The sequence below is a fragment of the Molothrus ater genome, chromosome Z (assembly GCF_012460135.2).
Source record: "Molothrus ater isolate BHLD 08-10-18 breed brown headed cowbird chromosome Z, BPBGC_Mater_1.1, whole genome shotgun sequence".
NCBI lineage: Eukaryota > Metazoa > Chordata > Aves > Passeriformes > Icteridae > Molothrus > Molothrus ater.
In genome coordinates this window covers 50,623,724-50,648,610 of record NC_050511.2, presented here as the reverse complement: position 1 = coordinate 50,648,610, position 24,887 = coordinate 50,623,724, and the positions used below count along the sequence as shown (strand labels likewise).

At 38.9% G+C, this 24,887-nt stretch overlaps 1 protein-coding gene across 11 annotated transcripts in view; it reads left to right on the top strand.

Annotated features, from left to right (window-relative positions):
- ELAVL2 (ELAV like RNA binding protein 2) overlaps nt 1-24,887 on the top strand; it is an 87,124-nt gene that overhangs the window by 19,377 nt on the left and 42,860 nt on the right. For 3 of the 11 annotated variants that reach the window (XM_054517830.1, XM_036402848.2, XM_036402851.2), the window contains one exon: nt 22,713-22,803. The exons of 2 other annotated variants lie outside the window; for them this stretch is intronic. In XM_054517830.1, the coding sequence (XP_054373805.1) occupies nt 22,732-22,803 (72 nt within the window). In that variant the 5' untranslated portion in view covers nt 22,713-22,731. 6 more of the 11 variants (XM_036402853.2, XM_036402852.2, XM_054517831.1 and 3 more) reach the window with 4 other exon arrangements.

The window sequence follows — 24,887 nt, the reverse complement described above, 5'->3', positions numbered from 1 at the left end:
GATCACGGCTAAAGGTAGGCAAACTCAGCTTCTTCCATGTCTGTTGTCATCAGATTCTCTGCCCCATTCAGCAGAAGGCCCACATTTTGTGTATTCTTTCTTCTGCCTTGCTTTTTTCCAGACAGCTTTCTGAAGTTGACATGTCTCTAGCAATGCTGGTAAGTTGTATTAACTTCAGCAGTTTTAAAGTACATATTGTGTAATCAATCAGCTTGCTAGCAGTTTAAACAAATGCACAGAATTATTTTTTATCCTTTTATATTAAGGTATAGGTGCTTGATTTTTAAGAGTTTGTGTGACTGGCTGATTTTAGTTCTGCTTTTCTCACTCTTAACAAAAAGAGATTCAAAATAAATTTCTGTGATATACTGAAAAATTAACATGCTTTTCATCTTCTCTAAGAGTAGTTAATATCCTTGTGTTTAAAGATGCAACTTGGGTATGCAAATAGTGTTACACCATAAGTATTTACTCCTTTTTGTTTCTTCTGTAGGATGTTAGGCTATAGCTGGAGACTTAATGTGGTATGAGTGCATGGTTGTGTACTCTTTTAAATTAGTGTTTTATTTGTAATCTGCTTTCCGTACTGTGAGTTGTGTGACAGGCATGCAATACTTACTAGTGATCTGGTTTTGAAAAAGCTTGGATGTGCAGTACCAGCTAAGTTCTTGTTTTGAGAACTTGCCTAAAAATGTGTTCGGTTGGTCTATGTGAAGTTATTTTTGACCTTTTCAGAAAGCAAATAACCATCAAATATGTCTAGAGTTTGATTTTGATCTCAGATCTTTAGTGGAAAAACTTTGCACTACCTAAACAGTTGTTTAGATAGAGGAGAAAAAAAACCCAACAACTGTGGTTCAGAGGAGGAGTAAAATGTGTTGTCATCAGCAACATCCTCTACCAAAATGGTGAAGACTGGAGACAATTGATAGCTGAGTGAATTTGTACTAGTCTTGTTGTCTGATACAATAGAAGCTTGTCTTAGTTTGGAAAGACAGGTGTCTGCTAAGGAAGGCAGGAGCCTCCCCTGAAATGGAAAAATGTAAACTCCTTCCCTCCCCCTTCAAATTGTTAGAAATTTGAAGTTAAGGGTGGTTCTCAGGCAGAAATATGGGACCAGGAATAACAGTTCTTTATTAGGAAGAAAATAAAAATATAAACAATGCAGTAGACCAGTAAACTAAAACAACACTGACAGAGTCAGAACACAACCTGACACCCTGTTGGTCAGGGTGTTCATAGCAGTCCAGTTGGAATTTGGCTGTGGTCCTCCTGGAGTGTCAGGTGTGGTTCTGTTGTAGCAGTTATCCTGTAGAAGGGTGTTGTTTCCCTCTGAAGGTCCAGTGGAAGAGGCAGCTGTTCCTCTGGGAAATCCGGTGGAGAAGCCATGCAGGTGTTCCAGAATCTCAAGATTATATCTGGGTAGCAATGCTTGGCTCCTCCCTCTGGGTAGAGCATCTCACAGTGGGATGCTGTCGTTCTTATCAGTCGTGCAGTGACATTCAATAGCCTGTTATCAGCAGATGTCCCCCTAGAGAAAGGTGTGGAAGAGATAAGGAGAACTGCCCACTTAACAGAAGACAACTGCCATACAGATGGCAAATGGAATACAATTTGCTTGGCAATCCAGGACAAAGTTATTGTTGAATCTCAGGGAACATTTTTGCCAAGCTGTCTCCTCATCATTTTTGCAGCCTTTAACTGAAAATTTTTGAGGGTAAGAGATCTTCGATCTGCATAAGCTTTTTAGAGAAGCTCATTTCCGTTGTGTTCAGGCTTTACTGCCAACATAATCCTTAGAGTTTCAATCTGCTTGCAACAATGCTTGAATTGCAGTATAGAGTGAAATTATACTAGGTGGCTCTTTTATAGTGAGATGGCTGTTTCTTTTCATAAGTTTGTATTTTAGTTAAGAGCTTGATTAAAGAAATCCTGATTTTTAATATGGCTTGAAAAATTTGTCTGCATGCTGGCATTTACCTTTCCTAGTTGTGTTTGACATCAAGGATGTTACATTATGGTTTTCTGTCTGTGAACGGATGTACCGGTAAAAATTACAGATAATACTAAAGGCACAAGTAATTTTCTTGTTACAGAAATAGCTAGATATCTTTTCTGAGCCAGTGCTCTAGTATCAGTCCTCTATTTTTGACAAACTCAAGCATTTTATCATCCTAAATTAAATGAATTCTAAATAAAGGACAAAAATACTACTGATGAGACTAGAAATAAACTTCCACAAGTCTTTGAGCTCAGCAAGAAGGTTTTGTGACTTGTCAAAGTCACCCCTGTAAAAATCATAAAATGGTTTGAGTTGGAACATACTTAGAGATCATGTCGATGTAACCCGCTTCCAAGTGCAGGGACAGTTACCCCTATACCAAGTCGCTCAGAGCTTCGTCTAGCCTGGCCTTGAGCACTTCAGGGATAGGGCATTCACAGCTCTGGGCAACTTGTTCCAGTGCTTCACCACCCTCACTGTAATGGTTTTCTTCCTAATATCTAATCTAAACCTACTCTTTCAATTTGAAGCCATTTACCCTTGTCTTGTCACTACTTGCCCTTGCAAAAAGTCCCTCTCCGTCTTTTATTTCTTCTGTAGGATGTTAGTCTGTAGCTGGAGACTTAATGTCTCCAGCTATAGACTAATAGGAGCATGGTTGTGTACTCTTTTACAATAATAGGCTTCTTCTAAGTACTGGAAAGCTGCAGTTAGATCACTCCAAAGCCTTCTCTTCTCCAGGCTGAGCAGTCCCAGTTCTCCTAGTCTTTGTAGGAGAGGTCCTCCCTCCATTCCTCTGACAAATTGTGTGGCCCTTGTCTGAAGTTATTCTGACAGGTCTGTGTCCTTCTGTGCTGGGACCCCCGAGCTGGATGCAGGGTTCCAGGTGGGCTCTCACCAGAGCAGAGCAGAAGGGCAGAATCCCCTCCCTCCCCTGCTGCCCACGCTGCTTTGGATGCAGCCCAGGACACGTTTGGCTCTCTGGGCTGGGAGTGCCCATGGCTGGGTCATGTCCAGCCTCTCACCCACCAGCACCCCCAAATTCTTCTCACTGGGCTGCTCCTGATTTGTTCACCCCCAGCCGTTGTTGATACATGGACTTGCTGTGATCCAGATGTCTCACCTTGTACTTGTTCTTATACCTTGGTATTGTTAAATCTCATGAGATTCCCACTTTATGACCTTGCCCAGATCCCTCTGGATGGCATCCCTCTCTATTTTGACAAGTTTAGCCATTGGGAGGTGAGTGGAAGAAAATGATACAGTACACCAAAGACATGATGATTAGAAGTATCTTTATATCTCTGGGTAGGCTTTGTAGAAAATACCATAGTTTCTGGGCTATTACTGTGTGAGAGTGTGCTGGTTTTGGTTGGGATAGAGTTAGTTTTCTTTGCAGTGGAGAGTATGGAGCAGTACTTTTTTACCAAGTACTTTTGTACTTGTGCTGAACACAAGTACTGCCACGCTGGTGAGGAGGCTGGGGGGGGAGATACCACCAGGACAGTTGACCCAAACTGACCAAAGGGATATTCCAGACCGCATGATATCCTGCTTGGTATATAAAGCTGTGTGAAGGGGAGGATGTTTGCAGTTACAGCATTTATCTTTCCAAGTAACCTTTATACATGATGGTGCTCTGCTCTCCTGGAGATGGCCAGCTTAGCTTTTGTGACGCAGATAGGAACCCCTGTGCTTTAACAGGTTTTGATTGAAATAGGTTTTTTTTGAGTACAAGAAACAGCAAATGTCTGGTATCTATTTCCATAGTGATGAAAAGGTGGTGATGAAAAATAGAAGATGGGTTGAACCTGTGTTAGGGTAGTCTTTCAGAGTAAGTCTGCTAGACTTAGAGCTTCAGGAAAACAGGTCCAGTGAGCACATCCAAGCTTTTGTGACTCTTAAGTCTTAAGCTCAGAGGAGAACTGGCCATCTGTTTTAGGTTGTCACTGTTTAAATAACTTTATTGTGTTCCAAAATTTTGAGTCCTGTGTACCAGTTGAGCTGAGCAGATGCAAAAAATAGAAAACAGAATCAAAAGCACTTTGGCAATCTGTACAGAAATGAAGTGTTATGAGCTAAAGAAAAGTTACTATTTTGTGCCTTATGCCCATTAACACTTCCAGTAAGTTTGAATCATTCATTATGTGAGATTTCCTGGTTGTGAGACAGTGTTACCCCTGTATGACAGATTGTGCTGAGGGGGAAGGTGAGTGTTTAAGTTAGTGAGGCAATGGATTGAAAAAATTCAATATAAACACACTTGAATGCTACTGGACTATTTGATACATCAAACAGACTCTAAAAACTGACTTAATAAAGGGATTGTATAGGGTAGTGATTTGGGAAAAGTGACGTTGGCGTAGCATGTTTGACATACCCTGGCATGTTTGGGTTTCTTTTTTTTTTTTTTTTAAGGTTAAGTTTCTTTTCAGACATCAGGTAATAGGTTGCACAGCAGGCTGGGTGTCTGATAGGTCTGGACTTGGTGGTTTGTGGTTTTTTTTTGAACTCCAGTTGTTTCTGTATGAAAACAACTGCTCTTAAAGTGAGATTTTTTTTTTCCACAGAGAGTAAAGAGGAGCTTGTAGAAGTCTCTTATGTTACAGTTTATCTGCTTAGAATGGGATGAGATTGTTGGTACTTGTATATGAAAGATTAAAGGAAACCTGCTTGAAGAAATAGCTTGTCTGTTGCAGCATATTTTGTGCCAGAGGTTTATTGGAGTGGTGTCAGGAAGCAAATGATTTGCCATAGATTTGAGACATAAAACTGATGATGCTGGTAATTATGAGTAACTTTTGATGCCTGTAGATGGCTGCTGGTTAACTCTGTCAAATTTGAAGTTTTTCATATTTGAGCAAACACGATACAGAGTTGGACTTCTGAAGTCTTTGGTAAAATGAGTTGCCTTTTGTTTTGTTTACAGTTGCAGGTGAGATGTCAGGGATTATTGGTATGAAGAGGCAAAAGAGAACTGCAACCTGAATATTTCACCTGAGAGTGCCTCATAACAACAAGGAGGGGTCATTATCAGGCTGTGACACTTAGCAAGTGCCCTAGGCACAATGGAGATCTGTGTGACAGCAGTGGAAGAAGGGCTTTTACAGCACTCAGACTGAGGAGAAATGAGATTGTTGGACGAATGTTAGTAAAGTCAAACATAACATCTTGGGTATCTTGGATTTTGCATTGCTAACACCTGAAATCAGATATGTCTATATTCTGCCCATCTTTCAGGTAGAAGGCCCTTTCAAGTAGGTCATGGTGATTGCTGTTCAGTTATTCTGGACTTTGCTAAACCTTAAAAGTGGGTAATGGTCTAGTTGTCATGGCAGGGAGGTGTTTGAAATTATTTTCACCCATAACAAAAAGTTAGAAAATTACTTCTCACTTAAAACCTGGCTAGAGTCTCCTTGAGTTACTAGCTCTTCAAAAGTTGAACAAAATACTCTAATGGTGAAATAGTTGGGGAGTGATAGTGGAGGATTGAGTATGTTGCATTGCATTCCTAAAATGATGTAAATTTTAGTAAGGTGCTGAGGTAGCAGCTAATGGTATCTTACAGAATCTCAGAACAGTAGTGTTGGAAGAGACCTCTAGATGCAGTCCCCTCCCAACCCCTTGCCAAGGCAGGGTCAGGTAGAGCAGGTGACACAGGAATGTGTCCAGGTGGGTTTGGAATGTCTTCATGCTTCCCTGAGCAGCCTGTTCCCATACTCTGCCACCCTCAATGTAAAGAAGTTCATCCTCATGTTGGGTTGGAACTTCTTGTGCTTTAGTTTATAGCCATTGCTCTTCATTCTACTTCTGGGCATGCTGAAAAGAGTCTGGCACCACCCTCTTGGCACCCCCCTTTGAGATATTTGTATGCATTAATGAGATCCCCTCTGTCTTCTCTGCTCCAGACTGGACAGGCCCAGCTCCTGCAGTCTCTCCTCATGAGGGAGATGCTTCAGACCTCAGATCACCCTTGTGGCCTCTGATGGACCCTTTCTGGTAGCTCCTTGTCTGCCTTCTACTGAGAAAACCAGTACTCAACCCAGCCCACCACATGAAGCCCCAGCTTCAACTAGGGCTGAGAACCTGGGAAGGATCACCTCCCACCTTGTAATGGATAGGATTTCATATCCATTGACATACTTGCAGATCTTGCTCTCTCTCAAGCTCTTGAGGTAGATTTCTGTGCTGACATTGTCGGAATGAAGCAAAGAGGTGGTGGAGTATCTTATGTCAGAGATGCTCAGAAGCTCTCTGGACGTGGTCCTGGGCAGCTGGCTGTAGTTAGCTCTGTTTGAGAGGGGCAGTTGGACCCAGAGGTCTCCAGAGGTGACTTCCAACTCTGAGTGATCATTGTGTAAGTCTGTGGTTTAGGTGGTCAGGTGTTCTAAGAATAGTGTAGTGATGCCTTATTGAGCTGAACGTCAGCTTTGGAAAACTTGCGGGAAACAGCACATGTAATCGCTGGAGCAGCTATGGAATTTGAAACATGGCGGGGTCAGCAAAATCAGGCTTGCAAGTGAAAAGTCTCTTGTCTGTGTTCTGTGTGTAGATTCTTTCTCTTCTCTAATAGCTCAAATTCAGCTATCAACAATAGCAACAACAAGAAACAAAAATCCAGCTACAAAAAGAACCCAACCCCCCAAAAAGCACCCCACAAGGCTTGCTGAATTCCACTTTTTTGCAGGTGAACTTGATAAACAAAGGGGTTAAGCATTAGAGTTGTTCCTTACTAGGATATTAGTAACTGTGACTTAGTCTTTTTCTCATTTACTAAGAATACAAAGTTGATGTGATAAGTTTAGATAGTTCTCCAAAAGGAAGGAAGAAAAGGATGGCATGTAGTTGGGGTTTCCAAACAAGATAAATAGCTAAATCTAGGTGATTTGATTAGCCACTCAGCAGCACTGACAATGTTGGGATGTGTACTCTATGTATAGAAGCCTTTTCCAATCAAAGCTGTTCAGACACACCCAGTTAGAGCAGGTTGTAAGGGTTGATAGCTTATAGCTTTTTTGAAAAATGTAAATGAAGCTTTCAAATATGAAAGGTTTGGAAGTCAAGGTTTTGTGCAGTAGAGGGCTCCCAGCAACCTGATAAAGCTTTTGTTGATTTCTCTCTGTTATTTGGGTTGTATTTATGTGCTTTAACATTTTATGTCAATTTTTAAAATATCCTCCTCTTTTCCTCCTTGATGCATCCTGTAAATATTTACAATAAAATGCTAAGTTATTGAGGCTTCAGTTCCTTTATTTTTAAGCTTTCAGGAGCACCTGTGTTTTGCTAGAAAAACTTTACTCGTATTCTTTCTGGTTTCTAGTCTTGGGCAGCATGAGTGTTTGGGGGACACAGCTTCATGGGGTGAAGGAGTTTGTTTCATGGAGGTGGTAGTAAGAGTGTTTACCTCCCTAATGAACTCCCAAGATCCTATGGTTATGTGCTGTTCAATCATTGAATCACAAACACTTGGCTAAAAACCAGAGGGAACAAGCAGTCCCGGAAGCAGGTTGCTCCCTGAGGTGAGCAGAATCTGCTAGGTCAGTTTATACTGGCACAGTTGATTCTGGATCAGGTAATCCAATTGTGATAGGCTTGCAAAACAATTGATGCCACTTTTCTCCACTTGCTTTTCAAGTGCACTCTCTCTGCCCGCTGAATTACCTCTACCACTCACTGCTTTCTTAGTTCTCTTGAAAAATTCCTGCTGCTTCTTTTCTGTGCCTTGTCTTAATAAATGCAGAAATTCACCTTAAGAGTTATACCTCTTCTTAGTGCCTCGGAGAAGAGTCTTGCTAATAATGTTAGTCTGTATAGCTAATCCACTTACTGTACTGGATTCTGTAGAGAAATATAACAATCTGTATTTTGCATAAGCAAAATAGAATGTAACAGGCTGGTGTAACACTTGTGAGACTGCACCACTTAATGTTTTTTAAAATACTGGGAATAAGAATTGTTTTTGTGGATTTTTTTCCTCCTCTGCCATTTTATATTAGTTTTTGACTCACTATTTAGAGACTCTTCCTTACTTGATGCTTTTGTTGGTTTTGGGACCCTGTGGGAGTGGTAGGGGGAGAAATAGTTGGTACCTGTGTTGTAAATCAGGTGTGGGGAAAGACATCACTAAGCATTTGTGTCTTTTCTGAAATTCTCTATGAATTAAGTGGTTTTGGTAGTGTGTGAAAAAATTAAAGGGGGAGAGAAATACAAGAGAAATTCTGGCAGAAACATTCTTTCTAATTTTAGCCTGTAGTGCTTGGGCATACTAAGATAATTCCAAAACCCCTGTTAGTGTTTCTTCCTCTGGAAGGCTGTTTAAAGGCAGTGCTGCTTTGTGTTAGAACTTGATGTGTGGTTAATTTACCTCTTTTCCTTGAGGTTTACCCGCCTTCCTTCTGAAGGGTTTACTTAAGAATGTTGACTTAATTGCACATTTTCTTTGATAAATGAAGTAGAAAGCTCAACACTCTCTCTGCTGTTGCACAAACAAACAAAAAAAAGTCATTAACTTCCTGGAACAAAATTTTTTTTCTCTGTCATTGTTTCTCCTGTGTGTTTGGGAATCTTTACATGTGTTCTACATACCTTTAAAACGGGAATAGTAGCTGTTAGTTTAGTAGCTGTTAGTTTAGTAGCTGTTGAGTAAATTGGTGAAGTTTCTTGTTTTCAGGGGGTCACTTTTCTGTTACCAGAATTGGAAGGGAGACCTTTAATCTTACTGATTTTTTTTTTCTTAGACAGTGCTTTTTGATGCACCTGGTATGAATCTGTCTTAGTCAAAGCTGAAAACATTGTGGCTTTTGAGGCTTCTGCACCACATCCCTCACTTCCCTCTCTCCTTTCTGACATAAGAGGAAGAACATGAACCAAATGCATTTAACATAATAGTTAATGCTTCAGTTTACTCATTATGCATTTTGATTTATTTGTTTTGCATACTGCTCTATTTGAGACTAGAAAACTTGCTCATGGAAAAGTACACATGAAATTTTGAGAAGGATATGGATGAAGTTCCTCATGGAACCATGGTCTTAAAATAGGAGCTTAAACATACTAGTATATCAAAGGCCAAATTTCCTTTTAGAGAAGGGAATTTTAGAGAACTAAGCTTGAGTTTAGTAATCTGTCACTGAGACTTCTGTGCACTGTACACATGTGCTCATTTTAAATAAAACTTTGATATAATTCTTTGTGGGAATCCCTAAATTACTTTTGTGTGAATATGTAGAGGTAATGCATGGGTCTGTTTTTAACTGATAGTTAGCCAAGTTGCATTAAGACCTGAGGTTTTTAGATCACCTGCCATCACTAGTTGTAAAGACGAGATTGAAGGTCTTTCAGGCAGCTGAGGGTGTTTTTCTCTCTCCCATGTGGCAGATTGCATACTCGTATGTCAAAGTCCGTGTATGAGTTATCATTACAAGAACTCTATAACTCTTATTCAGAGTTTAAAGCAGGTGAATACTTAAAGCATCAATGAATGCAGGCATTCTCTGCTAGCAACTGACTGTTTGAAGGGATCTGGTAGGATACCCTACCTGATACCCTCTTGATAATACATCCTGGAAATTACAAAGGCAGGGGAGGTGGTATTATCTGTTGGTTTTGTATGCTTAGCTACACTACACAGGTCGTTCAGTAGCCGATGTTGAGTACAGCCAACTGAAGGATGCTGGAAACTTGGAGAGTGTTCAGCCACTGAGCTCTGTCACTTACTGCAGTAAGAAGCTTTTCTTCGTGGTTCATTAGATGCAGCTGCAGTGAATTAGAGCCAGGTTAAGTAAACTCAGCTGATCTGCTTTGAATGTTCTAGGTATTTTTGTCAAAAGTTACCAGCTTGCTTTCTTTTCAGGCCTTTACTGGAAAGAATAAGTAGTTATGGAAGCTAAACAAACTCAGAAGAGCTCACAGTTTTCAAATTTTAACTATGTTAGTTCTAAAAATTGTCCCAAATTGCTTTTTCTTTATGTGAGAGATAAAAATCAGCTGAGGAACTGGTAGTTTGGAGACAACCATGTGATTTGTCTAACCTCTGATACTTAACAGTCTAAAAATAGTTGCCATATGGGATGTCTTTATTGTGAGGACAGCCTCTGCTAGTTGAGAACCTTTCTGTGTTTAAGCACTTTCTGTGCCTAAACATTTTTAGCTGTTATCTAAGTGAAGTTGTCATATGGCTTTAAATGAGAGCTGCTGTCATTGTCCAAAGATGTTGAAGAAAAGGGAGTTATTTTCTCTGAATTTAATAGAAATGGTTACAGCAGTATTCTGTGCTCTTCTCTCTATGGAGTGCATTTTTGATCTCTGTTAAAAGCAAACGGAATAAATAAATTGATGTTACACCAGTGAAATAAGCAGCAAATTAGGACTAACACTTGGCTATATTTGTTTCAAGCCTTCCTGTTACAGCTGTTTACCCTTCTAGCAACCTACTGAGATGTTGTAGGCTCGGTGGAGGGTATTCAGAGACATGCGTGCCATACCCTACTTCAGCAGTTCTTCCTTTTGTTCTGCAGGGAGTTTAGTCATAGCTGAGACAAATAACAGAAATTGATATTGATATATTTGATAATTGCTTATGTTGAGTCCATTTTTCAGTAAGCTGTTGTATACAAATAAAATAATTCTTACAGAGCAGTTTCATGTCCTTTCAAGAGGTGAAGTAAAGAAAGCAAAGTCTAAACTTGTACATGCTTCTGTGGCAGAGGTTATAATAAGTAATTTAGTCTCTGGTATTTTTCTTCTTTGAATTTGCAGTAAGTTTGGGAGATAATTTACCAATAGTGCATTTCTTGCAAATGGGGAAGTATTACTATATTAAAAGCCCTTTTCATAGTCAGTCAAGTCATGCTTGATGGCAGGTCCTCAGTGTCAGAATGCTGCTCTTTTTTACTTGTGTGGTATCCCAGTCTTATCCTTCCTTTGTCCTTGACTCTTGCAGTGTCATAGATTTTAGATAAAGTGACATTAAAATCTGTGACTTTAACTTTTTCAACCTTTCCACACACTGACTTTTAAGAAGTCTTTTCAACATCAGACTCCAGAGCTTTGGTATGGTTAAATGAACTTTGGCAGTTACAAGAACCAGTGTTCTTTAAATATTTATTTTCTACAAATTCTTAGACTTGTTAAGGTTGGAAAAGGCTTCCAAGGTTATTGAGTCCAGCCTTTGACCAGACATGACCATGTAAACTAAACTGTAGCTCTGAGTGCCATATCTAGTCATTTTTTGAGCTCTTGCAGCAATTGTGAACTCCACCACCTCCCTGAGCAACCTATTCCAATGGATAACAATCCTTTCAGTGAAGCATTTCCTTCTGATGTCCAACCTGAACCTTCTTCTGGCCCAACTTAAGGCCATTTTCTCTTGTCCTTTTGCTGGTTGCGAGGAAGAGACTAACCCCCTCCTGGCTGCAGTCACTTTACAGGTAGTTATGGAGAGTGGTAAGGTCTCCCCTCACCCTGCTTTTCTCCAGAATAAACCAGAACTCCTTCATCCACTCCTCATAAAACTTACTGTCCAGACCCTGCACCAGCTCCTTTGCCCTCTCTGGGCCAGGCCATCCAGACAGTTCTTAACCCAGTGAAGCATGCCCCTGTTCAAATTATGGGCTGTGGCTTCTTCAGGAGAAATTGAAATAACTTAGTGCTTAGGCAGCTAGTCCTGATGTGCTCTGTCTTCATAGAGTAAAAGAGCTGTAATTCAGCAAACTCTGGGCACTTGGACATCTTTTATCTGAGAAATGGTATTGCAGAACTCACTTGCAGGTTACGTGTGACTGTGCATTTTGTACAGTATTTATGCAGTAAGGAGAGCTTAAATTCCTTTTTTCTTTATTGATGCTTCTAGGAACTTACTCTTCTAGTATTTTACCAAAAATCAAAACAAAGAATAAACTTTTGAAGGCTAAAAGTTGAACATTGACTGAAAGCTACATTTAATATAGAATAGTACAAAATGTCTGTAGAGGGAATTAAGCAGATAAAAATCCTATTTGACTTGTTGGTTTAAAAATAGTCTCCCAATCATGTTGTCTTTAATATCGTATTTGTATAATGAAACACAGTTTCGATCTTTGAGTCAGAGATGTGTGAGTTGTTAGTACCAGGGTTGCTGGCCTTAGAGGTGCTGGTCTTTGTTTAGGAAATTGGTGGATAGTGTTACTTGCAGTGTGAAGAAGGAAAACTCCTAGCTTTATGGCTGTGAGACAGTATAGTACTTCGGATGAACTAACTCCTTTCAAATTTTGCTTATCCTGACTACAACTTCATTTCTAGAAGTGGGTGATTCTTATGCCTGTGGTTTTTTGTTCTTAGTTATGTTGTTCTTTTAAATACCTACACCTGAATTGTGGGCAGGAAGGCTTAATTTAAGTCTGTCCTACTGAATAGTGGGAATTAAATACTTTCTTCCTGATACACATTGTTTTAGAGCTAGGATGTGCTGACATCCAATGATACAGATTTCTTCAAACTCATCTGCTGCTTTTATAATGTGAAGAATCTGTTCCAGGGTAATCTGGACGGTGCTTCTTTTGACAGTGGCATCTAAGGGAGTTCAATTCCTACAACCAAAAACAAACTATGTAAAATGTGTAACTTTTATTTTTTTAACTGTTTTGGACTCTTCTGTATATTTAATGGGAATATATGAGGTAGCACAGTGATTCCCCATGCCTGGCACCAACAAGGTTTTTAATACTGACTCTAACACTTTGTTCAGATTCCTCCAAAGCTCTGGGTGCCTGTTGAGTTCTTGTCAGCAAGCATGTCATCAGGGCTTACTTTTGATGTTTGGGGGTTTTTTCCCTGCTGTAGTGAAACACATTCTTGATTTTCCTGGTGAAGTGTAGATGTAAGTACTCTGTAGTTTATGTGATGTAGTATAAACCACTGTCATTTTTTGCAAGATAAAGTGGGAGGAGGGAAGATGCATACTGTTTCTGAAACAGTCATCATTAACTTAGTGATTCCTGTGCATAAGTTGGGCATAATGTTCAGCCCATGGAAGTGAAACGTCCCTGTTTTGGAAGTCAGTTTCATTATGAAACAAAGACTAAAATGTTTAAACTTGGGTTCTTCTCTCCATATTAGAGCGTATGTTTCAGTATAAAATGCATCTAGTTAGAGATATTCCTCAAGACTTGAGAAGTCAGCCTTTGGGTGCCATGACAAATAATGTGATTTGACATCTTATAAAGGATGCTAGAGATAAACTAAGACTTAACTTTCTTATCTCAAACTTGTGTTCTGGGTGAAGGCAGAAGGCCTTCTGCAGTGCCTCAGATTTAGTGCTTTTCTGTAGTGGAATGTTAGTAAAAATATGCAGGTTAGCCCATATAGAAAGCAAGCATATTCTAAGTCAGATGGCATCAGTCTAATATTTTTCAGCTGTTGATGTTCTCAAAGTAATTTTTTTGTTTACTGTTGTGTATTTGTCCCTTTCCAAGCTCTTTCTTTGTGTTCCAGTGTGTACTACAGCAAGATTTTTGGGACATAGGTGACTTTGTAGAACTTGATATGCATTGATAGAGGGCAGAAAAGTTTAAGTTATTCAGAGCTGTGTGCTGTTGGTTTGACTTCATTTATACTGTCATGCTATCTTATAAGACTTCTTACCATCTCTTTAACAAATAATTCTCTTGATTTTCCTTTGATATTGAAACTTAAAGATGTACACAGGGGAATAAAATAAATTGTCAAAGATATGATTTCAAGTATTTGGGAGCTCTGTTATAGTGGCATCCTTCTGTGGCTCTGTTTCTCTTGCTATTGAATTAGGCATGTAATTAGTTTTATATTGAAGGGGAGTATTACCTCAGGCTTTTTTTTAATGCAGTGATAAATATCTAAGTGAAATCATCTTTTTGAAACTAATTTGAAAGAAAATTGCCTAATCTAGATTTTGTTGTTAAAAAATTTAGATTTCAGTAATAAACGACAGACATTTTCAGACACAAATGATAGAAATGTCAACTATATAAATGTATCAATTGTAGTTTTAATAGGTTGGGGTCTAAGACACAGCATAGAATAATATATGAAAGAATAAAGCATGAGAGTCAAAATATGTGCGTTAGCCCATGTAAGGAGAAAAGGTATATTAAGGCTATTTAGTGATACATAGTTTAATGGTTACTTGGACTACTGGAGAAAACTTGGAGTGGGAGACAAACTTGATACAACTAGTCATGACAAAAAGGTTAGAAGAACTAGAGCATGTGGAAGCCAAGTGGTCCCAGAAACTCCATATTTATGGACAGAATAATAGGAAAATCTGATTACCAATATTAATGATGATGTATTAAAATATTGACAGTTTTATCAAGAGGTTCTGATATTTTGACTTCTCTGTTCTTCATGTTGTACATGTTCTCTTCTTCATGTTTGTGCAAGAATTCCCATCCTCAGAAGTCAGAAACCTTAAGACCTGGGCACGGTTTTTGTGATGACTGAAAGCAAGAGCAAGAGTATTTTAAACTAGCAAATCTTTTAAATATTCATTGTTCTGCATTTTAGTTGCATTATAGAAATAAAGATTTCTGCACACAAGACAGCATAGTATTTGGGTCTGTCATGTTATATCTGCATTGCATTATTTGTTATTCATGGTATATCAGGATTAAGAAATAAAAGTTCTGTTGATCTGGTATAGGAAGCATTTGTACTGCTTTCATGGAACCTACTCCAGGTGAGGCAGGATGGGACAAATCGTAGCTCCAGTTAAGCATGGTTTTGTGACTAAAATATGTAATTATTGACTTGAGACCACTAAAAACACTTCTTGGAGACTGAATAGTCAGTCTTTATCCATAGTAGATTTTGAGAGTAAACTGGCATTGGCCATATGTTTTCATATTAGTTCACTATGGATTGTTAACAAGAATGGCTTGTTGATGTCTTCACTTTTGCTGATTTGTAATATTTTTTTAAAGAAGTGATAAAATAGAAGCCTTGTAACTGTAGGTTACAAATCTCATGGATGAGGTGATTGAGTTTTTCATTAGTAAATTTGCAGGTGACACTAAGCTGGGAGTGTGTGTCAATCTGTTGGAAGGTAGTGGTCTCTCTCATTCCTTAGAGAGACCTGGAATGGTTGGGTGGATGAGCAGAGTCTAACAAGGTGGTGTTTAATAAGTCCAAGTACCCAGTCCTGCATTTTGGCCACAATAACCCCCTGCAGCACTACAGGCTGAGGATGGTGTGGCTGCACAGTGCCCAGGCAGAAAGGGACCTGGGGGTCCTGGCCGACAGCCGGCTGAACATGAGCCAGCAGTGTGCCCTGGGGGCCAAGAAGGCCAACAGCATCCTGGCCTGTATCAGGAACAGTGTGGCCAGCAGGAACAGGGAGGTCATTCTGGCAAATCCCAGTACACCTTTCTCTGTGTTGCTAGTTGAGCTGTTGTCCTTATGAAGATCTCTTCCCCAAAAGGTTTCCTCAATGGAAGAATTAATAAATATTTCCTGTGCAAAAATGACTTAATTCTATGTGTACATAATGGTGCATGTTTCAGTTTGGTTTGAATAGTTTAGCACGTAACCTTTGCTTGTCATGACCTCTGGAGCTGAAAGAGGGATGCTGTGACATGTCAGTCTGTCAGACCACTGATGATCTGGGCTTATGGAGACATCTGAGGGTGTAGGCATTGTGTTGTTGTCCAGCCTGATACCACTTTGATAGTACTTGTAAACATGGGTATAGGGGAAGGGAGGGGCATGGCAATTACTGGTTTCTGACTTTGAGCTGCTTGCATTTTCCCCTTCTTTGTATGGTGTTGAGAATGTCATTTTTTTGAGCTAACTAGCAGTATACATGAGGGTTTAAGGGGTAGGGATATTTAGTCATGCAGCTTTTCTCTTGTCTAAATCTGCATTTGGACTAAAAGTTCCCTGTGAGAGAGCAAAAGGTCTCCTGAAGGGAGATCCTGCAGTTTGAAGGGTAGGGCTGTGATGGAGATAACAGGTTCATGCCCTGTGGATCTGCTGAGGTGTAGCTTCTGATGGAATGTCTGTGATGGGGGTGCATTTTGGGCCTAACCATCTCTCCAGTTTACCACTGAGCTTTGAGCAAGGGGTACTGCCATGAAAAGCCAACACAAAATAACTGTTTCTCCTAACCGTGTCACCCTTATCCTGGAAGGTGAATCCTGTCATCAACTTCTGTTGCGGTGAAGAAAGCTGCGTGCATGAGGGAGAAAACAATGTTGTCCTTCAGGAAGATACGCCAAAGAGTAAATGGAGTAGGGTGTGGCCTTGAAGGTGACACATGCTTTCTTGATTAGAAGAGCATCTTTTTCTTACTTGTATTTTTTTGATTTGTATACCTCTTCAGTGAGACTAACTCTGCTTGCTTCCTGTTCCTCTCTATTGGTAAACATCAGCTTTTGAAATTCACAGTGGGGAAGAAGGATATAACTGCAGTATGAAAGGGGGGAAAGTTTTACACAGCCCAGCTGGAGTACTGAGGTAAATGCTGAAAAATTGAAGTAGGCATCCTAGCCAGTTCAAGTGGATGTTGACTTTGAAACCCTTCAACCTATCAAGTTACTATATTTGAAGAGTCATCAAGTTGTCTCCTTTCACCCCACTGAATCTTCTGTTTTCTTGTGTTAGTAGACTTGAGAGGACTGCAAATGTCTAAGGCTGAAGGGAAATGTCTACAATGAGATGCAGTTACCTCTTGAAGAATACATATGTGTTTTGACAGAGCCGTATTGCCTTGGAGAGCATTTTGCTAGAAGGCTGGGAAAGCTAACACAGAAGACTGGGACAGCAGATAGCAGCAATAAACATAATTGGCAAGATTTTGTGGCTGGTAGAGTGCAGTTGAAAAATGATTCCTGTTAAAAGTCAGTCTTATTTAAAGTATTATTTAAGTATCGGAATTGTTCACAGCTTATTTTTTTGAGATCTGAATAGCTGTTTGTGATTTTGTGTTCATCATTTGTGTTCATTGTTTTGGTGAAAGTCTTTCTGAACATCAATATGTTCAAACAGTCCCAACTTAATATTTAGTTAAAATTTCAAATACAACCAAAGTAATAATTTTCCCTTAGCTGGCTTTCAATGTTTTTTATATGAAAGAGGGCAATACAAGGAAAAAGTAAAATTTTGTGCTAAGTTTTGGGGGTTTTTCCTTGTATATGAGCTAATTAGTAATGCATGTTGATGCGGTCTTGCTCAGGGAATTAGTTATGGTGGTAGAAGTGGTTGTCTAAATTGACCTGAATAATTAGGAACGTAAAAATGGTTATAGTTTATTGGGGTCTCACTTGAACTGATCCCTTAATGGAATGGAGGGGCTTGTTTTCTTTACAGAAGACTGTTAGAGTTGATCTTTCTAATATGGCTTCTAGGATAAGTTATCCTGCATGTTTCCCTCCCTTTACCCCAGCTGATGGGATAATCTGTAGTTTCAGTCAGAAGAGATCGTTTATTTTCTGTAGATTAGTCCATTGCCAAGCAATGTCCTTGCCTTGTTGTACATGTAGTATTTTTTCAGAACCCCTTGCAAGTGTTTGTTGACTTCATTCCTAATGCATAGTAGCTTTAGTAGGGGATTGTTTAGATTATCCTAATACTCATTAAGTATTTTGCAGAAATGTTAAGAGTTTCCAAAAGCATTTCCTACTGAGTGAAGATGTTTTCTTTTAATCTATGTATACATTTTTAGTGTCCCTATGAATATTTGCATTCCATAGACAATTTGGACTTTCTTGCATTTGTCCTTTTTAGTGGTGACCAACACTGTTAAGCTCTTTCATGCCTCTACAAATAGCTGTTTCTTGTTCAGCTGTCTGCAGGTTTTCCGTTGTCTTCTCACTGCTTACTTGGAATAGGCAAGTTGGCTTCAGGTACCTCTTCTTTCCTGCTGAAAGAAGGGTTAATCTGCTGAAAGCTTCTGCAGATTAATTTCTGCAGCAGCAATCACGGGGTGAATTACAATCCTTTTCCCTAAAATTCAGATTACTTTTTTTTTATAACTATCTTCATTTTCTTCACTTATTTCAACTCATCATGACACTGAAGCCAAGATGTAGTAATATTAAGTGGTACTTTTGTGATTCATTGAAGAGTCTGTGGAAAGGTTCCCCTTCTAAACTGCCACTTTTGAGATGGTCGTTATTGCTTTTTTTTGTTGCAAAGGGCTCATGCTTTCTTGTCTTAATTGACTGTGTTTACATTAGTAACTTTTTAACTTACTTGAAGATTTGAGACCACCTCATTATCAGAAAAATTTTAAGTTTTCTGTGAAAATTTCTGTCTTTCATCTATTTAATCCAAGGTCTTCCATATAACTTAGCATAAATCAAGAGGTGCTCTTCTGGCTTCTTCTCCTGAGCTGCATGAATTCTCATCAAGCAGTACCCTCATCTAGTTTGTGCTGCAGATTCTTAAATAGTGTAATGGAGGGAACAGCAAATGAATGTACATGCAGGTGGGGGAGAGCTACTAATGGACAAATGGTGGTTTATACTCTTAAACAAAAAGTGAAAACAGAGACAAAGAAATAAGAGTTGTTCAGCCTGTTTGTGCAGACTCACCAAGCACAGGCTGTCCTGTTAATATGTGGATCTCAGAGCAATCATTAAGCTCTCCTTGACAGCTATCCTTCTTATAGGGAAACTAAGAGTGAGTAGTGTTTTGTTCTGACAGGCAAGGTTCTTCACTAAAGACATGCCTCTGGCCTTTGTGTGCGTTTACCCATAAAGGACTTTGGGATGTTCAGGCAAGCTATGTCATAGTTTTTGCATATGCTAAATTGAACAGTCTCTGTCATCTCTTATTGTACAGATGTTTAGAGTGTGCAAAAATTAGCACTGTGCTTTTGTATATTTTGTATAAGGTACTTGACCATTTGAAAAAAAGGAGTCCTTCAAATTAACACTCCAGTAAAGATAAAAATCACTAAAGAGGAAGCATGAAGAATTGCCATCTATTCCAATTATCAGTAACTCTGCACTTAAAATTTTAATGCCTAAAGAAAATTTGTTTTGCTGAGTTGTGCTTTTTAAAGCAAAATTCAGCATCTGTATTGTGCCAGGTCTTACCTTTCAGTGAGCGCTCAAATAATGATTTTTTTTTTTAATTTAATGTGTTTGGCAACAGTCCCCACAGACAAGAAACAGTTTACCCTTATTAAAATGCATTAATTACTGTTGTGAGTCAAAGTGGATTGAATAAATCCTCTGGAAAGAGAACAATTTTGTTACGAGCAGAGAATGAAGTTGTGGTTTAAACCTTTGTGTCTGGAAGAGATAAAGAACGATGTATGCAGCCAGAGGTGGTTCTTGTTCTGCCGTTTGATATTATGAAAACAAAATTTCTATCATTTTCTTATCCAAATGGTGATCTGTTGTATTTATTGCATGCCTCCCTTTCACTGGAAAACAGGATGGAAGGGCAAACACAAAATAAATACTAAGGCATGCTCTGAAGGTTTTGTGGTATGTAAGCCTCTAGGAGAATCTTCAGGAGCACATTTACATCTCTTAGGACTTTACCAAGGGCATTGTGTCACCTGTGACCTTTGAGGCTGGAGACATCTCATGCTCCAGTTTGGGTTGCCTCTGAACAGTTGAAGTAAGCAGATGTGTTTAGTTTCTGCTGTCTTAAATTCAGAGTGTAATCACCTTTATGTGATAGTACTGTTTAGAAGTACATCATGTAATTGCAGCAGGCATCTGTGCAGTGATTTTTTTTAATGCAGTGTCTATAAATATAATTAAATTATGTATATAAAACCTATGTGAAATGATTTCCCACCCAGCAATGACCAGGATGCACAAGTATGAATTGAAACAGGTGGTAGAAGGACTTTAGTCAGAAGTCTAATGCACTAAACGTTTCTCCCTAGCATCTGTATGATGCTTGTGAGGTGGTAATAGTGGTTGAAAGCTTACCTGTTGTGTCACCTCCTTGGTTCTGTCACAGCACTGCCAGGATCCAGCCTCAGCCTGCATTTTCAGCTGAGCATGAATAGTTGAGTATATTGCACACCAAAATACCTACGTTGAAAGGAAAGTTAGTAGGCCACTCTGGCTATTGTTTAGCCAGTCTTCATCTTTCTAGTTCCACTATATTTTCTAAAGCTCTCATATAAAAATCTGCTGTTATAATTGGAACTGTTCTATGGCAACCAGAACTAATTGCATAAACCATATGGCTTTTGAACTTCTGATGTCTTTTCTCTTGAAAAACAAAAAAAGCCTACTTGCTTCTCTGCTAGGCAAAATTTACTCATGACTTGCTTGAACTGCAGCTAATTAGAAACTGGCATTCAATTAATGTTTCAACAGTGTTTAAGAGTGTTTGGGTTTGAAATCTTATTTGTGCTTGATGAGGAAAAAGTAAGTTTATAGAAAGATAGATGGCTGCCATGCACTGTATGTGAGAGAGAACCACTCAGTTTGTTGGAATGAACAACTGTCTTTAGTTCTGCTTCCTTTCAACATTATAAAGAGAGCAGATTTACTCAGTCAAAGGTTTACTGTTATTGTTCTCCTCTTAATCTGAATGTATTATATGACAAACTTTTCCATAGTAGGTATAGAACCCAGTTTCCTGAACATAATGGTTTTATCGGTTTTGAATGCAGTAACTTTTAAACTATTTCAGTAACCTGAAGTGTAATACTGTCTCTGAGGCTAATAGTCAAAAACTGAATTAGCTTTTGGGGATTCTTCAGTAGTTCAATATTTTAAAAATTTTGGGGGGGGGCAGAGTGGAAGAAAACTCACAGCTCAAATTCTGTGTTAATCTGCTAGTTTAGTATGGTGTTATAGCTGAAAACTCATTTCAGAAAAGTTTCTCTTTTTTTTTTCCTAGAATGTAATTAGCCATATTTAATACTATTTTTAGGTCAGATAGAAGTGTAAATACAGTGGTAAGAATGCCAGTTTTCCAAACTAGATGTAAGAGAGCAGTCTCTACAGCCTTGGAAGCAATAAAATGGTAGAAGAACTGGTAGAGCAAAAACATTTTTGAGACGTAATGGTTTTTTTAGTCAGAGAACTGACTTGCACACTGATTGCAAGTACTGTATAGAATGCTTCAATTAAGATAAATGTGTTATGCAAGCTGGAAGTACTTCAACTGACAGGTGCTCTTGGCTTTTCTTTTGAGAAATGCTGCAGTCTTTAAGAGGACAGTTAAGTATCCAGTTAGTACACTGAAGTCCTTACAAGAAAGTAAGCTTTTCTATTGAAGTTTTCTAACCATAGGCTGTAGCCTACGGTTCACAGGAAACAAATAATCTGTGGCGTCACACTGCTTTGCTGAGAGCCATAGAGATCCAAATACAACGTCTTGTGCACCTCACTATTGTCTCTGTAGGTCAAGAATGTTGGAGACTGCTATTTTGAAGCAGTCTTCTTAATAAGGCTTCTCTGGACTTAAAAGAAGTCAGTTGAGACCTCCAGATTTTATTAATGTAGTAAGCAGTTCATCAAACATATTTGCCTATGAACAGTTGAGAGCTTCAGAAGTAGTTAGTGTTAGTTTTGGGTTCAGACCGCATGCAAACTTACACTTGATACCAAAGCCTCAGTATTTTGCATAAAGAAGTGATTGAAGGTCATAATTAACCTAAGTTAGAAATAAAGACCAGACGTGAAGTCAGCTAAGTATACGGAATTTGGTAGCAAACTGTCTTGAAGAGTGACTTGCACCATTGTAAAACGGGAAAAGTTTTTCTCGCCTCATTTGTCAGCAGTTTAAGCAAGTGTGCTCCAGGCTCTGGGAGTGCCGGTCGCTCACAGAGGATAGTTGTGGACGGCACAACAACTTCTGGAACCTAAGCCTTTTTTTTATCAAGTTTAGACTTACCTCATCTGTCTGTGGGTAGGATCTCTTTACTTACAGCAGTCTCAAGCTCTGGCAGTGGTCAGGAGCCTTTCTGTTTGTTCTGTTGTGGCTGTATTTCACATCTGGACTACCTGTAATAATCTGCAAATGGCCTATTAGCTTTTGTGGTATCCTTCTAGCATTGTTCAGTGTAATTCTAACTGGATTTTCAGTGATGTTTTAGTTAAAACAAAGAACAATATTCTTGGTTACAAAATACTCTCATGAAAAACACTTGCATGTTTTTTTCCACTTATTGCATTGATAAATCCTTGACTCTACTGCCACTTTTATGTGCAGTGGTACTTTTAAACAGCTGTTGCAGGGAAGCTTAGTGAATACCATCTGCACAAGATTTTCATTTACCTAATTTTTAAAACCCAGGATTTTGAGAATGGAATTAATTCTGACATAGTACTTTGTCATCTTCGTGTATTTTTTTTCCTGTGGGCTGGGAAAGACGTGTAAAGGGAGCTGTAGTGAATGATCATCTTTTGTGCTGATGGAAAATAAACTCACTGTATTTCTTTCCTCTTCAGTCTTGAAGATTTAAAAAATTGTTTTGTGATACAGTTTCTTTTAGGCATGGTGTGGTACTGAAAGTAGTTGCCGTGGTAGACGCAGGGGTTACTAGACTGCATTATCTTTTAAGTCTTCTTAAAAATAAGCATCTTATTTCACGTAAGAAAAATAATTTTACAACTGAATTTGTTAAGATTAGATTGGAATTGCCTCAAATCCCAATTAAGCCACACTGCATGGACGTGCTGGGAATATAAATGCAATTACTGTAAATTTGTACAAACTGATTTGTTGCATTATCTTGCTAATCTAACATACAGTACTTTTTGTGTCCATATTGCAGACGGCAACTCCAAACTAACATGGCAGTCAGACTGTGTGATGTGGCTTCTCTGCTTAGAAGTGGTTCGTGGGCAGCAGAGCCTTGGACTGGGGTCTGTGGGACTTTTCTTAAATTCTGTAGGCTACTTTTTTACATGTTAATAGTGCTGAGGCCATACCAAAGTCTTTTAACCTTCCATTTGGAATGCTAACTCACATATATGTTTCATTATAGGCTGTAGGATGTGTTCCTATTCTATGAGAGCCTAGAGCACACTGGTGTAACAAGACAACTTTTTCTGTAAACCGCTGATCTCCTGTAGAAATTACACTGCAATGGCTTGCCTTCTTCTATTGTCAATTAGATTTTAGTACTAATTGAAAATACTCGGTGGATAATTGAAGAGGACCATTTTATTGTACTAAAATGGTTTTGGTATGGTCTGACTACTAATTTGCAGTAACTTTGAAAAACTGTATAGTTGTCTTTTTATGATTACTATTTTAAAATTATATTTGCCAGTCTATTCTAAGATTCTTTTAAACTGTAAATTTATCTCAAACTATTTTTCTGAGTGAAAAATATTTAGTGTTTTGTCTTTTATGAACAGTTCTCTTTAGCCTATTAGTGGGGTATGCATTATTTGCAAAACATATTAGTATCACTTCATTCAGAGCAGATGGTTCTATAGCTGAGAGATGCTGTAATTTTCAGCACACACAGGCTACTGCAGCTGTTCACTTGAATGTTGGCTTAGGAACCCATACTTGGCCACCTGAACGTGAAAATAAATGTGCAATTAAGAGAGAATTGTTTGTTGTCCTTGCTAAATCCTGCTAATTTTGATCAATGAACACTTCAAATTTGAAAATAAAACACACAAAAAAGAAAAAAGGCAATCCTCAGAGCCTCAAAGCACAGCATTTGTGATTACTACCTTTAACAGGTATACTAGTGTTTTGAAAAGTAATTTATCCTGATTGGGATAATCTACTTTATCATCTTTTCAGTGGACTTGTTTCATCAGTAGCAGAAGCAGGTTACTTCTTGGAGTTTGTGTCAAGGGAAGAAAATGTTGTTCTAGTTGTAGGTCTTCAGGAAAACGAGATCATGCTTTTCTAATGAGTGTTCTTAATAGATGTATCCCTTTTTTTGCGTTATGCTGAGGCAACCTCTTGGAAAATGCTTCTGTATGCAAAACATAGAGCATAGAAATGTGTTCCCAGGAGTGTCCAAGTTGGACTTCTAGTAAGAAACTCAACTTATCCCCTTTCAGTGTATTGTTAGGAAATTCAGTTATTCAGCAGTCCCTGAACACAGCTGACCTTATCAGCTGATTGGATATGCACTGATTGCCTATGTTGCTTTAAACAGGACTGTTAGGGCAGACCCATCAGAGGTCCCGATGCTGCTCTGTGATTTTACAAGAGGCTTTTTTGTGAGAACTCCTCTTAGCAGTTTAATTATGAGGCTAAATTTCAGTGATTGATGGATTTCTTTAGTGAACGTCTTGTGTTGAAAAATGTATTACTGTAGAATTCACGTACATAATTTTCTCTTGCATGTAGTCCTAAGCTGTTGGTCTCAAAGAGGGTCGGCTGCCCAAATCTTAGATATTAAGATGCTATTAAAAATCCATTGTATTTACCAGCTGTTGCCATTCAGTCACTGACTGAGGGGGCAGTGTGCCTTTTGTAGATGTGGCAGCTTGTGGACAAGTGCTTGTGTACAAGCAGACTCCTCCTAATTACGTCTATTGCATCTTGCAGTGATACACTCAGTGACTTTGGGGTGAGACACAGTAGAATCAGACTGGTTTGAGTTGAAAGTACCTTGGAGTTTGTCTGTTTCTAATACAATCTGTCTGTTTCTAATACATCTTCCACTAAATTAAGTTGCTCTAAGCTCCATCCCACCTGTCCTTGAACATTTTGAGGGATGGGGCATCCACAGCCTGTCTGGGCAAGTGCCTTACCACCCTCACAGTAAAGAATTTCTTCCTAATATGTAATTGAAACCAACTAGCTTTCAATTTGAAGACATTCCCCTTTGTCCTGTCACTACATGCTACTCAAAAATTTCTCTTTCCCTCTTTCTTGTAAAGTCCCTTCAGGTACTAAAAGGCCACAGTTAGGCTACCCCAAAGTCATCTCTTTTCTAGGCTGAACAAGCCTGATTCTCTCAGAATTTTGTCAA